This window comes from Python bivittatus, unplaced genomic scaffold, assembly GCF_059951505.1.
Source record: "Python bivittatus isolate LINGU-HERP-01145 unplaced genomic scaffold, Pbiv_v1 ctg000680_np1212, whole genome shotgun sequence".
NCBI lineage: Eukaryota > Metazoa > Chordata > Lepidosauria > Squamata > Pythonidae > Python > Python bivittatus.
Genome location: NW_028277095.1, coordinates 6,704,431 through 6,719,745, shown reverse-complemented (window position 1 = coordinate 6,719,745; position 15,315 = coordinate 6,704,431). Strand labels below are relative to the sequence as shown.

Here is a 15,315-nt window from a genome sequence, read left to right as displayed (position 1 = left end):
GGTCTGCTGGAAACGACTCCAAACTCCCTAATCCGCGGCCGTCGGCTCCTCCTCCCCGGGAGCCGTCCGACTTGTCTTCAAGGGGCCCCGCGCCAAACGCACGGCCGCCGGGGGCCAACGCCGCGCGCCCGCGGGCGCCCCGCCTCCGCCTTTGTTTTCCTGCGCGAGCGGCGCGAGCGGCTTTCCCAGAACCACACTTCCCAGAATCCATTGGCGCAGGGGAGGCGCGAACCTTCCGCGCGAGTGACGGCTCGCCTCTCCAATCGCCGGCGCCCGGCGCCCGGCGGCGCCCTATCCGCGCGCAGAGCCAGGCGCCGGGTGAGAGAGTAGCGGAGCGAGCGAGTCGGCGGCTCAGAAGCGTTCCGGGCTCAGCATCACATGGGAACCGCCGGTCCCGGGTCGGGCAGGATCTGCGCTCCGGGCGATGGGTGAGCAGGCGCGCGCGGTCTTGTGGGGGGCGCCCAGACGCGGGCGCTGGGGCCCTGGGGCGCGCTGAGGACTAGGAACTTGTTCGCGGGCGCTGCGTTCCTTGGCTGGAGTTGGGCTGTGCGGGTGGATCGTGGCCGGGGAAGAATCGGGGTGAAAAAGTTTGGGCGGGGAGCGGTAAGAAATGTGGGAGGGGGCGACGGGGGGTCGGTCTCGCCCCCCCATCTTCCGCCTCCCGCTCCCCCGCCCGAAGTTTGTGTAAACTTTTTTTTTTTTTTTTGGTATTGTTTTGTTTTGGTGGGAAGGCGCGTCAGACCGATGCAGATTTCCTGATCGGTGGGATCTTAAAAAGAGGGTGAGAAAAAGGAGAAAATTTCCATGTTGGTTGGTTGCGGTATATATTCGCCCCCCCCCCCCGTGCTATTTATCATTATTACTAAGTCAGCTTCTGACGCGAACAGCTGGATGACTCAAGAGCGCTTGCAACCTTGTAAAAATTCAATAACAAATCCGCTTTCCATAAATCATCCGTCGACCTCTTGCCCCCCCCCCCCCGCTCCAACCTCCTCGGAAAAATACTCCGGATTCCGTGTCAGTCTGTTTTCTTTTTCTTTCTTTCTTTCTTTCTTTCTTTCTTTCTTTCTTTCTTTCTTTCTTTCTTTCTTTCTTTCTTTCTTTCTTTCTTTCTTTCTTCTCTCTCTCTCTCTTCCCCCCCCCACTTCCCTGAAGAGCGAGAGACAGGAGTGTATGTTTGAGTTTTATTTTTAGGAGAGGGTTATTTTCGGTGTGTACTCGAGAAAACCGTGTGTCGAAGAAGGTCGGAAGATGTGAAAGAAAATTCAAACGCCTTCCTTCCTTCCTTCCTTCCTTCCTTCCTTCCTTCCTTCCTTCCTTCCTTCCTTCCTTCCTTCCTTCCTTCCTTCCTCTTTTACACCAGAGAGACTCTTACCCCGAACCTGCTTTCCCTTTTTTTTGTTTTTGTTTTTGTTTTTGCACTGGCTGGCCGTATAATTATGGGCAAGGACGTGTTGCCGCTGCGTTGTAAAACTCACCGAGTGTTGCATTTCCGAGCAGGTGGAAGGGAAAACAACACCCGGGCAGCTTGTAGAGATTTCTTTCCCTTTCCCTTTCCCCTTCCCTCTTCCTTCCCTTTCTTTTTCCTTTCTCTTTCTCCTCCCTTTCCTCTCCTGGCCTCGCTCTCCAGGGCGCGCAGGAGGATGGTGTGTGTTTTGTCAAGCAGCCAAATGGCTTGAAACTCTCTCGCTCGACTGTTACAACACAACAAACCCTCCCCTCCCCTCCTCCCCCCTTCCCACACTTGGTATTCGGAACATCGTGTATGTCAACTTCGCGCACGTGATCCCAGCGTTTTTGCGCCCTGCCAGCGCGGTAGCCTGAAGTTCGCCCTGGGCTTTTCTGGGGGCGGAGAAGGGGCCGCGAGCGCGCCCTCCTGCTCAGGAGCGCCTTTCCCCGGGCCAGCGAGGCTTTCCTGGTAATTTCAGGCTGCTTTTATACTCCTTTCTCTCGCCACTTAGTCAATTTCAGCCCCCCCTCTGGTTTTTTTTTTCCCCCTCAACCCGCCTTCCTGTTGCGGCTTCTGCATCTCTCTCTGCCTCTTCTCAGCTAATTCGTGGCGAGCGCTGCGCTGCCTTCCTCCCCCTCCCGTCGGTTCCCAGCAGAGTCGCTGCGGCCAGGTCCCGCACTCTTAAAGGGTTAAAAAAGGGCTTTTTGAATGGAGCCCGTGTCACACACACACACACACACACACACCCCGCGCGCGTTCCTTTGGCCGCTGTCACTTCCTGAAAGTCGCTTTGTCGACATTCTTTTGAAGATGCAAATGACTTCGCTGGTTCCTCCAGAAGTATTTTCGCAGATGATTGCCCTTATTAAAAGCCTCCTTCCCTCCCTCCCTCCCTCCCCCCCCCCCGCCACTTTCCCCCAGAATGCTTAAACCAAACCAAACCAAACCTCCCAGGGAAGAGCGCATCATCGCATGGGCTCCGGAGGCATGTTCTGGCCTTGGAGCCTGCGGAGAAAGGGGGGTGGGGGGTGGAATTGGTGTGAAATACAATCCCGATTGTCATTTCTGGCAAAGGCAGAGGGCAACGCGTGCCAGGGAATTCTCAAATGCCAAGAGGGGCCTGGTGTTCCAGTTTCAAATGGTGCCGGAGCCGGGAGAGGTAATTGAATAAAATTACCACGGTGCATACTTCATTCTCCAGACAGTCACCTTCCTTCCCGCTGGATTCACACAGCAGCCGTGGCCGGGATGGACGTAACGGTGGCTTAGGAAATGAGCGGGATGGGGTTAGCTCTGAGCCCAGCTTTTGACTGGGGGGTGCGGTTTTTTTGTGCCAAGAGCTTTTGAGGGTGATATTGGGGGAACCCCATTCCCCACAGTGGGAGCGTCTCAAATTTGATGGATTAAAATTAAATCAGGCTAATGAAACCGAATCAGTAGGATGGCTCTTCCTGGGTTTAGTCATCGGCTCAGTTAAATATCACGATTTGGTTATGAGTCTTGGCCATGAAAGTTTAGGGTGTGCTGCATGTCCCAATGTGGCCATGACCCCAGAAATACCTGACTCTCGATGGGTAACCGCTGGTTCACACAACACCCTCCACACGGTCAGTTAACAATCTAGTGCGGTGTTTCTCAACCTTGGCCACTTTAAGATGCGTGGACTTTAACTCCCAGAATTCCCCAGCCAGCCAGGCTGGCTGGGGAATTCTGGGAGTTGAAGTCCACGCATCTTAAAGTGGCCAAGGTTGAGAAACCCTGCACTAGTGGCTTCATTTGCATCACATGCTAGATTTGGTGAGTTTTCATCTTGATTCATTTTTCGTGACTTAGTGTGGGGACCCTATCTGTTGGTTTCACTTATGGTTCATTATATTGTGATGGACCTAAAACATCGGTTTATTCAGTAATCAATTTTGCAAGCTGGGTGTGTTGGTTCTGTCTGCTTGTAGAGTGTTATACCCAGATATTTCTTCCAAAGGTTGCATTCTGCTGTCACACTAAACTTTCCAAAGTTGGTAGAATTTCTCTGGCTTTGCAGAGTTCTGTGATTTTAGCAACTTTCTCTACATGGGACAGGTGTAAAGGCACTTAGCCTCTATTCCAGCCTGGGAAGATTATATTAGCCACAACTCTGTCTTGCCAGAGGCCTTGGTGCACCTGATTTTAAGGAGGAGGCCATGAGGACTAGTAACTTGCCTGCCTTTTGGAAAAAGTGATGTTCTCCTGAAGCATCTGAGTTCTCTTCCTGTGACCATATTCTTCCACTTCTCTGTTTTCCATACTGTAGGGAATTTCTTTCTTTCTTTCTTTCTTTCTTTCTTTCTTTCTTTCTTTCTTTCTTTCTTTCTTTCTTTCTTTCTTTCTTTCTTTCTTTCTTTCTTTCTTTCTTTCTCTCCTCCTCCTCCTCCTCCTCCTCTTCCTTCCTTCCTTCCTTCCTTCCTTCCTTCCTTCCTTCCTTCCTTCCTTCCTTCCTTCCTTCCTTCCTTCCTTCCTTTCTGTAATGAAGCTGGCATCTCTTAACCCAGCGCTTCCCAAACCTGAGTAAATTACCTAAGATTGGGTAAAAATGGTCTTTCTTTAGGCAACAACACACAGACCCATGATCCATCAGAATGGGGACGTTTAAACTGACTTAAGTAAAAAGGACTTTCTGATAAGCAGTTTTGGGTCACGAAGGAAAAAGTTTGGGAAGCGTCGCCTTAACAGGAGAGCTCCGGGCAGCTGAGACTGCAGAGAACGGTTAAGTGACATGAGAAATTTAATGGAATCGCTTGACGTTCCTGGCTCTGCCATATGATCTGTGCCACGGCCCTCCGATGGGATGAGGTCAGCGGCTGGAGATGCTGAGGAAGGAGCGAACATCACTTTCCAAGCTGTGCACAAGACCGGATCGTGGCCCTGTTTCCTTAGGGTGCGCACAGTGCCTTGCTCACTTCTCCGTCAGTGAAACTGTGATTAATGTTCCTTTTTTTTCCTGCCCCAATCCTTGCTGGAAATAGATAGGCCGGCTTGAGGGTGAGACAGAGAGGCCGATGTTCTCAAGAAGGGCTTGGCAGGAGAGGCCTCCTCCTCCTTCCCCACTTTTGAGAAGCGTGAGCTCACTGGCATTGTGCCACATCTGATTTCGGTGATTCAGCCCCAAGTTTTGAAACGGCTCTGTGGTACTTCTCTTTAAGTGTGTGTGTGTGTGTGTGTTTAACTTACTGGCACTGAAAATTTTATTTCCCCATTTCATCCCCTGATATATTTTTTTTCTTTTGCATACTTGTTTTGAAAGTTCCTTTCTGTTTTTTAAGATACTGTTCTGACGCTGCCAATTTGTCAGATATCGTGCCTTATAAGGACTGCCTTTGCGGGTCAGATGACAGATTAATCCAGGCACCATTGGGAAGCTCATAAAACGGTGGGATTGTTGACTTCCCTGCCTAATTCATCCCTGGAATCTCCTGTTCAAAGACAGGTTGCCTCCCAACACCGAAATCCCCTCTGCTCTAATCTACTAGAAAAAGCCCTCTGGGCCACTGCTGTGTCTTGTGGCAGTGAGTTCCACAGGTCGAGGAAGCCTCGTGGTCTTCCGCGTCCCAAATCATTTGAATTACAAAGAGGTCACCGTTTGATCTTCTCTCTGAGTTTTAGTTGTTTCCTTCTAACGTGGGATTGGGAGTGACGCCACACGCACACCCCCTTGATAAATCTACTTATCGCTTCCAGAACCCTAAATCTGCTCCTGAAAGAGGACAAAAATTGGGCTGAGGTTAGCACATGACCGTTTTTTAAATTTTATTTATTTATTTATTTTTGCTGGTGTTGCAGAATTTGGAGAAGGTCCTTCTGTCTCTGTATCTCAACCGGGCATGGAAAAACAGTTGTTTTTGTTGAAGCCAGCAAGGAAAGGGGGGGGGGGGAATTCCAAAAAACTGCCATGGAGTCTCCCAAGCAGCTGTTTGACAAGGGGAGGGAATTAAAAGAAAGAAAGACAACCCTTTACGAAAGCAGGTGCCTCCGCTACTGACAAGGATGAAATACGGCAACTGTTTGCAGCGCAGGAGTCTTTATTTAAAACTTCGGATAGGTATGGAGGACAGGAAGGGAGGTCAGCCCCTAAGAGTCAATCAATGCTCTCCCTAAACCAGCTTTTGCAGGCTGGGGCTCTCCAGGCACATGGCGCTGCATTTCCCATCATCCCCAGCCCCCAAGATGGCTCCCCGTGGCAAGACCCGTCCTTTCCCCACTTCTGCAAGGGATCACGTTGGCCGCTGACTTGCGGAGGGCGAGGCTTGGCCGGGGAGGATAGGGATTGTAGTCCCCATAGCCGCAAAGTTGGAAAAGCCTCTCTTCCCTGTAGCGGCTCGAAGCGCGGGACTGTCCGGCAGGCCTGAGCGCCTGCGTTTGGGTTTCTCCTTTGAACCCGGGTTGCTTTGCTGGACTTCTAGCAGGAGAGGAAAATTCCAGGGGGGGGGGAGTGGGGAGGCTGAAAAGTGGGTGTCTCCCACTCTCCAAAAAGGGGAGGTTGATGCAATGTTTACATTTACATCCCACCTTAGTACTCACAGTTTTTTTTTAATTTTTTCTCTCTGCCGTTTTTCCTTCCTCTCTGCATGACTTCCTCCCTTCCTCTTTTCAGCCTGATTTCTTCATGCCTTTTCATTCCTCCTTCCTCCTCTCTCCAGTCATCCCCTTCTCCCTTTGGAGGGCTCCTTGGCCAGGCAAGGGGAAGGGCCCTGCCAGTCCCTCCTGCCTTCTTAATGTTTGCTATAACCCTTCTGAAAGGGGCCGAGATAGTCCCACCCCCCCATTCCCCTCTCCCCCCCACCAGGCATCTTTTGTTTCCCTGAACAAACTTGTCATCATGTCCAGTAATCCTCACAAAAACTGGAGATCCTTTAGTTCCTGCAAGCCATCTCATACCTGGAGAACAGTAAACTAGAAAGGTCTTTTCTCCCTCCCTCCCTCCCTCCTTCCTTCCTTCCTTCCTTCCTTCCTTCCTTCCTTCCTTCCTTCCTTCCTTCCTTCCTTCCTTCCTTCCTTCCTTCCTTCCTTCCTTCCTTCCTTCCTCCTCTTTCTATCTCTCTCGAACCCAGCTCCCCTTCCCCCTTCCCTTTGTACAGTATGCGAGTGTTTTGTGTATGCTCCTTGACCCTTCAGGGCAGAGAGGGACACGCAAACGGTTTTAGCAAACATGAGCTGGAAGTGGATGTGGGGGCAGAAATAGCTGGAAACAACTTCGTGCTTTTTTTGGAGAGAGAGACGGAGAAAGAAATGCCCAGCATTCAGACTGAATGGAGCAGCTAGATCACTTTGCAGCCTGGAAGTTGTGCTCCTTAGGGATCCGTTGAACAGCGGTGCATGAACGGTGCCTCTGGTGCCTTAATTATGCAGCAGATCACTACATTGTGGCTGAGCCCCATTTTATCCAAGGAATGCTACTATTTTGAGAAGGGGACAGTTGATGTTAGGCGAGCCCAAGTTGGCCCATTGCTGCGTCAGTCCAGGTGCTGATGTTGGGTCCTTTGCTGGACGTGGACTCGGTGTTCTTGGAGAGCGGATCTTCCACTCCTGATGGCAACTGCCAGGTCCTGCTCATTCGCTCTGTTGTTCTTGCCGTGGTTGTTGTTGTTGTTGTTGTTGTTGTTGTTGTTGTTATTATTATTATTATTATTATTATTTCATCCAGCAAATATCACAGTCTTTAGGCTGGCTATATATGGATGATTTGGGTTCAGAAGGCTAGGAGTCATGGAGGTATCTTCCTAGCTTGTAGGAAGTTTCAAGCAAGGTAGGGTTTTGTTTGTTCACTTTTGTTAAAAAAAAAGTCAGAGATATCAAAGCTGGTAAATTTAAAACCTTCAAATATTTGTGAATCCCTTTCCAAGAGCTTCAGTTGCGACAGGTATTATAGCTGACTTTTTATTCCAAAGAATGTCAGTGTCAGTTTGCAAATCCTAATCTTTTGTTCCTTTTCCCATTCGTTTTCATCAGTTTTCCTCTCTCCTGATACGGCCGCAGGTCTGATCCGCTCTTTTTTCTTTTCAGCAACAATGACGTCTGGTGGGTTGTGTTTCAGGCGCCTGTCGGTCTGTAGTTCTTACTTGTAACTCAAATTGTCATTGCTATGTCAGGCACCAAACTTATTAAACCAGGTTTGCCTCTGTGGAAGAGCCTCTAAACCTCAATTATTGGGGATCCCGCCTATTATTTGGGAATCCCCCTTTTACTTCTGCTGAAAGTCCTTAGCAGAGGTTGTGGTTGGTTGGAGGCTGGAAGCGCATGAAAACTATGCATGAAAACTATTGTGAGAGCGCTGAAGTAGGCTTAACATAGTTTAAAACACAATGAAATGCTCCTACACAGCCCCAGGGGGGTGGGGGTGGGATTGGGTGGGGGTACAAGGGGAAAAAAATTCCAGCCAGGCTCACTTTTACAAAATAACTCATAAAATAAAATAAACTTTCAGTGTGGCTGTGGGTCACCCAAAGGGTTTAATCTAGGAATATCCCTGTGGCTGCAGGCACTTGCTTGATTGATTTCTGCCCTTGTGTAAATGTATTACACAAAGCAGTAGGAACGCGGAAGGGTGTCCACACCCAGGCTAGAGAATCCAAATAACTTTTACATTGGAAAGATGACTGCTTTGGAAGAAATCTTGGTTGGTCGACCCATCTTCGAATGAATTAGTTAAATATAAATCCGTGTTTTTTCAACTTGGCCACTTGAAGACGGGTGGACTTCAGCTCCCAGAATTCTGGGAGTTGAAGTCCACCTGTCTTCAAGTGGCCAAGATTGAAAAATACCGTTGTATCTCATCATACTTATAGCGGCAGGCTAAGGTAGATGTCTACACCTTGCCTATGTTTAAAAGGGAGCGGGTCCTTTATTTTATGGCGTTCTGATTTTTCATAATCAAATTAAGATGGATGCATCTCCTTGTAGGCCGAGTTCTAGATTAGAATTATGATGGAATGCAAGGAGGAAAATGGAGATGGTCGACAGGGATGGGATAGGGTCTAATGGTGGTGGTGGTGGAGATGTGGCAGTAGATTGCAAAGACAGGATAAACATTCTCCTGAGTTGAGTTCAACTCAAGGGACATCCACGAGTTATGACTGCCATCTTGACTTTCTGGCCCTTCCCCATCCCCATCTTAACCCTCTGAGCATTTTGTGGTATCAGCCAAGGTTTGTCAGGTATGGCTACCTCGTGGGGCAGGCACAAATACACTTTAAAAAGGACCCAGCCCATGTATGATGGAGTTTGGAAAAGAGGAGTGTTTGTGTGTGTGTATATAATGGTATGTGGGAATGACCCTGGGAGACAGGAGGAAGAGCCACAGACTGGACAAGGTATCTCAGCCCACAGAAGGAAGGAGGGTGGGGGAAGCATTTCAGTAGGGACCCTTCCTACTTTTCCAGAGAGTAAAAGGAGAGGAGGAGAGAAATGCTTTCAGTCTTGCAAGATTCTGTTAATGTAATCCAGTGTTTCTCAACCCTGGCAACTTTAAGATACGTGGACTTCAACTCCCAGAATTCCCCAGCTGGCTGGGGAATTCTGGGAGTTGAAGTCCACGTATCTTAAAGTTGCCAGGGTTGAGAAACACTGATGTAACCTTACAATAAAGATAAGAGTTAATACTCCTGGTTGTGCTTCTTGTCTGGACTATCTCACAGGGCTAACAGAAGGGGGGTTGGGTGGGTATGGTGGAGCTATAAATCCCAGAATGCTCAGCCAGCATGGCTGTTGAACAGGAGGAGGCTGAACCCACGGAAGTTCAGGTTGACCGCTACGTACAACCATTTGTAGGGGGAGTCCGACGTCAAGCGAACGTGCAACCTTTTCTTGCATCCTGACCTCCTTTAAGACACCCCACCTACCCTATGAATTAGCACCCCTTCATTCATATAACTGCCTTTCATTGAGCAACCAATTAATTTTGAAAGCCCATAGCCAGCAACAGCACTGTTTGCAGGGGGAAGGGCTGAATAGCTCCAAGATTGGCGATGCAATATTTTGCAATTCAGAAACAATAGCTCTGGAACTGCTTACTAACTGTTTCCGTTGGCAGGGGAGATCTGAACACTGTGAGTCAGATAGAGTTGTCCTCCCACTCCACTTGGGGCTTTGACCGCGCCCCCCACCCCCGCATTCCTTCATGGTGGAGCCTGAACAGAACCCGGGAGAAGGGCTGGGGGCTTCTTCCTCGCTTCTCTGTGCCCAGGTATTCCCGTTTGGTTAGCATGGGGCAATCTGCACTGAGGATCCAGGCGGATGGTAGACTTGGAAACCCATCCTGCTGTGCCACCTGACCTGAACCCCTACTAATCCTGACTCTTCAAAGGAGCTGCTCGGATGGATGAGAGAGGAATTTCTCTGCTACTATGACTCATTTGTTCCTCAGTTTCCCTGATGGGCAGTCAAGAAAAAGATGGGAGAAGGCGTAGGAGAGAAAGCCTAATGAGCTGATGGCCCACAATGAGTTTTACAGTGGGGATGGGAAGGACCAGCTGTCACGTCCCCTCCCCGCTCCCCCCCACCTTTAATGTGGGCTCCCAGTTCCTAGTGACCCATGCAGGATTGAGGTTGACAACCTGCGGAGATTAAAGCCTCCCGTGCCCCACTGCTAATCTCCCCCCACTGTTGGCTACGCCATTCTTTCAAAGTTGTGGTGGACATCCTTTGTCAGCAGAAGACGGGTTTGAGGAAGAAGGAACAAAGGCTGCAAGAAATGTGGGGCAAAGGGAGGGAAATGGTGGGTGGGGAGTTCATTTGCCTATTCTGGGCCCCCTCCCTGATTTTAATTCCTCTTTCCCATCGTTGCGTGTTAGAAATGGACCAGTTTCCAGTGGGAAAGACTTCATCGGCGTTTAGACTGTAAGCCGCCTGGCCGTGCTCTGATGGCTGTAGAAGATGAGAAGAGGTTTAGGGGTGAATGCCTGGAATTTGTATTTGCAAAAATGGGCAATTTCAGACGTTTTCTTTTCTCCATCAGCTTTTGGAATCCATGGGCCCCGCTTATTCTGTAGAGCTGATGGCTCCCTAGCCTCCTTCTAATCAGAAGCACAAGATGAATTACATCTTTTTCCTCCCCCCCCCTTTTTTTTCTAGTCAACTTGCCTGATTAAGAATTCTTGGAAATTCAAAAGCTTGCTACGGTTTCATACACTTCTGCTTGTAACTCTCTCTATGGGTTCTGGAGTTTATTTTTCTCAGAGCCACAGGCTGATGCAAACTTGTTTAAAAAATAAGAAAGTCTCTTATACCTGGTCTTCTCCCCACACTCTCACTCCGCTCGCTCAGTTTTGAAAGCAACGGCTCGTTGGGTTGTTTGGAAGCTGGTTTTTCTAGGAAGGCTGAAAGTCATTATAATTTTTCCAATGGGCCTGGGATTTCTGTCTGAGAACATCCCGATGTGCAGGGCTGTCCAAAAAGTGAAGATGGTGAGGATTGGGTTGTGAGTGCATAATCAAAGCCTAGACTTTTATTTACGTGCAGCAACTTTGCACAATCCTGGCTGCCATCTTGACTGTCTTGACAACCCCCGATGGACTATCCTCCTGACATAGCTTTCTTAATCAAGGTTTGCACATCCCACTAAGTCATAATATGATCTATTTCATTTTGGCTTAACAGCTGGTATGTAACCAGCGTTGTGATTTTGTGGCTTAGCATGTTGAATGAGCCAAGCTGCCATGATTTATTTACAGAGCGTGGTTAAGTAACGTGGTCATCAGTGACTATTCTAAGCACGATGATGCTAAACCTGCAAATGCACATTGTGACCCAAGCGCTATCCTTTGGTTTGTGTGTCATGTTGTTGCAACACAAGTGCATAAGGAATGGAGCTTGCATCGTGACGACATGGCAAATGTCCCCAGCTGTGGTGGGCTGTGATTACGGCTTTGGACAGTGAGTGAATCTAGTTTAAAGAAGATGCCTGTGAAGTTCAAGATCAGCAGTGAGATTCCTTAATTAATATCGGTACAATTTAGCTTTGGCTAGAGATCGATGCATTGATGGTCAAAAGCATTTTTGGTCTTTCAGGGTCTTGGTATGACTCTGGTATTCTTCACAACATCTTTATACTGTGGAAGGTCACGGTGACTATGTCCACCTCGTAGAGGAGAAGCTAAGGATGATGGAGTTTGGTTCACTTCAGGCTACAGTCCAGATCAAAAAGTGAATTTCCTTTGCAAATGTTGGCAGTCATGTCATTATTAAATTTACGGTTCATGGGTCCAGAGTAACAGAATGCACACAGAGAAAGGGAATTAAAAACTGGATAAAAGAGGTTAAGAGAAAGCAACCAAAAATATCATGATAATACTAAATGGATAAATAAATTAAATAAATGAGGGTCGGTCAAGTTTCAGAAGCCAGTGAAGGACTCGTAGACCAATGTTGTCAGACACACTGTCTCCTCACCAGGATTGTTGTAGGGCAATACTTTGTCATTTCCCTGAAAATTTCCTTGGGCTGACCACCTAACAGGAAAAACACAATTTCAGCCCAAGTGTGATAAGGGAGATTAGCACTAGCAACCAGGTAAGGTTGGTGCTGAACGTTCTGCAGATGCTTCCTTCATCCTGGATATTCATTAAATATTTGATGTTCTGTACTGGACGAGTGGTGATGCTTGGTTTCACTATAAGACATTTGGTTATGAGATAACTGACATGGCAAAACTGGGTTTTGTTCGTTGGCATGTGGTCAGATTTGACAGGGTTTAAGTACTTGACAGTTGACAACTGAGACTTTCAGATGTGACAGCTGCCAAGGGTAAAGCAGAAGGAGATGCCCTGATGTTCTAAACCAGGTCTCTCAACCTTGGCAACTTTAAGATGGGTGGACATGCTGGCTGGGGAATTCTGGGAGTTGATGTCCACCTGTGATGGAAGGCATGAGCGAGGAGGATCCTGGAATGGAGCTTCAGGGTTACAGGGAGGGAGAGAGACATCTCCTCAGCCCCCAGCCAGAGCGTATGGAAGTGAAGAGAAGGAGACTGGCCCCTCCCTAAGGGATTCAGGGTTATAGTTTCTGTTGTTGGGGGTTAGAGTTAGTCTGGTGAGATTCTCTCTAATAGGTGTAAGCTAATAAAGTAACTGGGCTGTTCCTGGATTGTCTCGCTGTGGTTCTTGGGCTGAACCTGACATCAATCTTGCCAGACTAACTCTAACCCCCAACGACAGCAACTGTAACCTTGAATCCCTTAGGGAGGGGCCAGTCTCCTCTTCACTTCCACATGCTCTGGCTGGGGGCTGAGGAGATGCTTGGAATGTCTCTCCCTCTCCCTGTAACCTTGAAGCTCCATTCCAGGATCCTCCTTGCTCATGTCTTCCATCACACCACCCATTGTTTCCAGTGGGAAAGACTTCATTGGCAATTAGACTGTAAGCCGCCTGGCCGTGCTCTGATGGCTGTAGAAGATGAGAAGAGGTTTAGGGATGAACGTCTGGAATTAGTATTTGCAAAAACGGGCAATTTCAGATGTTTTCTTTTCTCCATCAGCTTTTGGAATCCATGGGTCAAGTTGCTAAGGCTGAGAAACCCTATTCAAACATCTTGAATGCTGAGGAAATATCCCTATCTCCATGCCTATCTCTGCTTCTCTTCTCAACATTTGCTTTCCTGTCCCCTGTTGCTTTGTACTGTGACTCGGGGAGCTTCTCTTGATCGAAACGTCGTGCCTGTTCCTACTAGGAGTGTGTGGTAGAGGTGAAGCGCATTGCCCCATTTCAAGAGAAGAATTTGCGCTAAGTGTGGGCCTCAAGGATGTTGAGGAGAGGCAGTTGGTTGAGCCATGTCTAGGAGGGAAGGATGTGGGGTGAATTTCACACCATTCAGGAAACCACTTAGAAAATGAAAGTGGAACCCCCACAGGCTTGCCTGTCTGCTGGGATGCGCCACTGCCTGCGTGGATGCCTATCTCCAAACAGGAAACCAATGAACCGTGTACATCAAAGGAGTATTATCTAGCGACTGGGCTGGCAACGTTTCAGCCAGGGCTCCATTTGGAACCCTGTGTAGACCCAACTTGAATGGTGTGAAATTTCTGTCTGCTGAATCAGGATGTCATAATTGGCAACCACAAATGCAGATTGGCTGAATTGGCACAGTTAAAGGAGGCTCAAATGTTGGGTACTTGTGGTCTAGATGAAATGGAACTCAACTGTTGTCTTTGGTGGTTGGGTGAACCAGGCCATCAAATGAAATCCTAGGATAGGACTGGAGGATCACAGAATCAAAGTGTGGGAAAGTGCCTTGGAGGTAATATTCTCCAACCCCCTGGCCAGTGCAGCATCCTGTTAACATCCTGAGCAAATACCTGTCTAATCTTCTCTTGAAAACCTCCAGTGATAGAGCAACCACAACTTCAGGAGGCAGGCTGTTCCACTAATTAATAGTTCTCACAGTCAGGAAATTCCCCTTATTTCAAGTTTGGATCCCCCTCTGTCAAGCTTCCACCCAATGGTTCTTGTCTTACCCTTGGGTGCTCTGGAGAATCAGTCCACATCCTCTGCCCTGTGACATTCCTTCATGAATTGGAAGGTTGCTATCATGGTTTACTTGTTTGGGATACATGATATGTAAACACAGTCACTGTGCTTTGTTGATCCAGATTAGGGCTTAGGCTGTTGTGTGAACCAAATCACTGGAGTGGAAGTGGACACATGGAACGCATCAAACCTGCAGGCAGGGGTGGTGATAATTTGATGGGAGGGCAGAGATGAGAAAACCAGCATGCAAGGATGGGGTAGGGCAGAGGTGTTGTACAGGGAGGTGAAAAGATATCTGAGATGCAGGTTAGGAAGGGTCATTGTTTATGTCTTTTGGGAATAGATTAAATGCTGCTTCAACAAAGGTGAGATCTTAGACTCTTACATTTGGAACCAATCTTCATGATAAACATTGGAGTCCCTCTACTTAAGTGAAAGTTGCCAAGAGATTGAAAAATGGCTTGAGAAAGGATGTCTTGATTGGTCTTTGGTGACTTGCTTTTTGCCTGTGATTCACTTCCAGGACTCGTAACAAGGTGGCTTAGACTAGGTCAAGCAGCGTGTCCACCTAGCCTAAAATGGGGGGGGGGGGCGTGGATGCAGGCCCACATTTCCCACTGGCCCACTGGTCAGATGGCTGGTTTCTTCTAGTGATAGGAGATCAGTGAGCAGTGGTGAGGTTGTAGAGGGGACCTTATTTTGTCTTCCTTTTTATTATGTTATTATCGTGTTTATAATCTATTATTATGTTATATTATTAGTCATTTATTATTACTACATATTTATTATGTTTTGGAGCTTCACATCACAGATTTCCCACTGGTGATGAGAGCAGAAAACGATCGTCTTTATTGGCTTCAGTGGGTAGGCTAAGGAAAGAAACAAGATTCCTTCTGTGCTCCCATGACCTTTGCAAACAGGGGCATCCATGGGGCTGGGTGTGATGGCAACCCTGCAGCTGCCATCTTGCAGATGTTGACCTCCCCTGCAGAAGTCCTTGTTTGCAAACGTGAGGATGAGGACGAAAGCTTTATTGTTTCATGCTTCCTCCTCGTGATTTGGGTAATGGTGGGTGAAGGCGTCTATGGGAGAGCAAGGCCTTAGGTTGCTTAGCTCACAAATGACACGAGCCTTTGGCTGTAGTCGTCACTGTACTCCAGGGAGCACTGGCTCTTTGGGATCCTAACAGAGGACCTTCGCTTTACTTGCAATCTGGTTCTGTTTACGTGGAGACCCCAAAGCGAACCTGGGGTCCACTTGGCAAGCAGGAGCATTTCTGCAAAGCGGTGGCCTTTCCCCAACAGATCAGAGAAGTTCATAATGGCCAAAGTAGAGGGTTGAACGCTGATTGCGTTCTTTCTGGCTCCAGATCTG

At 48.3% G+C, this 15,315-nt stretch overlaps 1 protein-coding gene across 2 annotated transcripts in view; it reads left to right on the top strand.

The window, feature by feature from the left end:
- The first annotated feature begins 312 nt into the window (after window positions 1-312).
- Window positions 313-15,315, top strand: part of ARID5A (AT-rich interaction domain 5A) — a 38,919-nt gene continuing 23,916 nt past the window's right edge. Inside the window, exon 1 of one of the 2 annotated variants that reach the window (XM_088151944.1) lies at window positions 313-428. In XM_088151944.1, the coding sequence (XP_088008070.1) occupies window positions 425-428 (4 nt within the window). In that variant the 5' untranslated portion in view covers window positions 313-424. Of the gene's footprint in view, window positions 429-1,378; window positions 1,919-15,315 lie in introns of those variants that run through there. The other variant, XM_088151945.1, reaches the window with a different exon arrangement.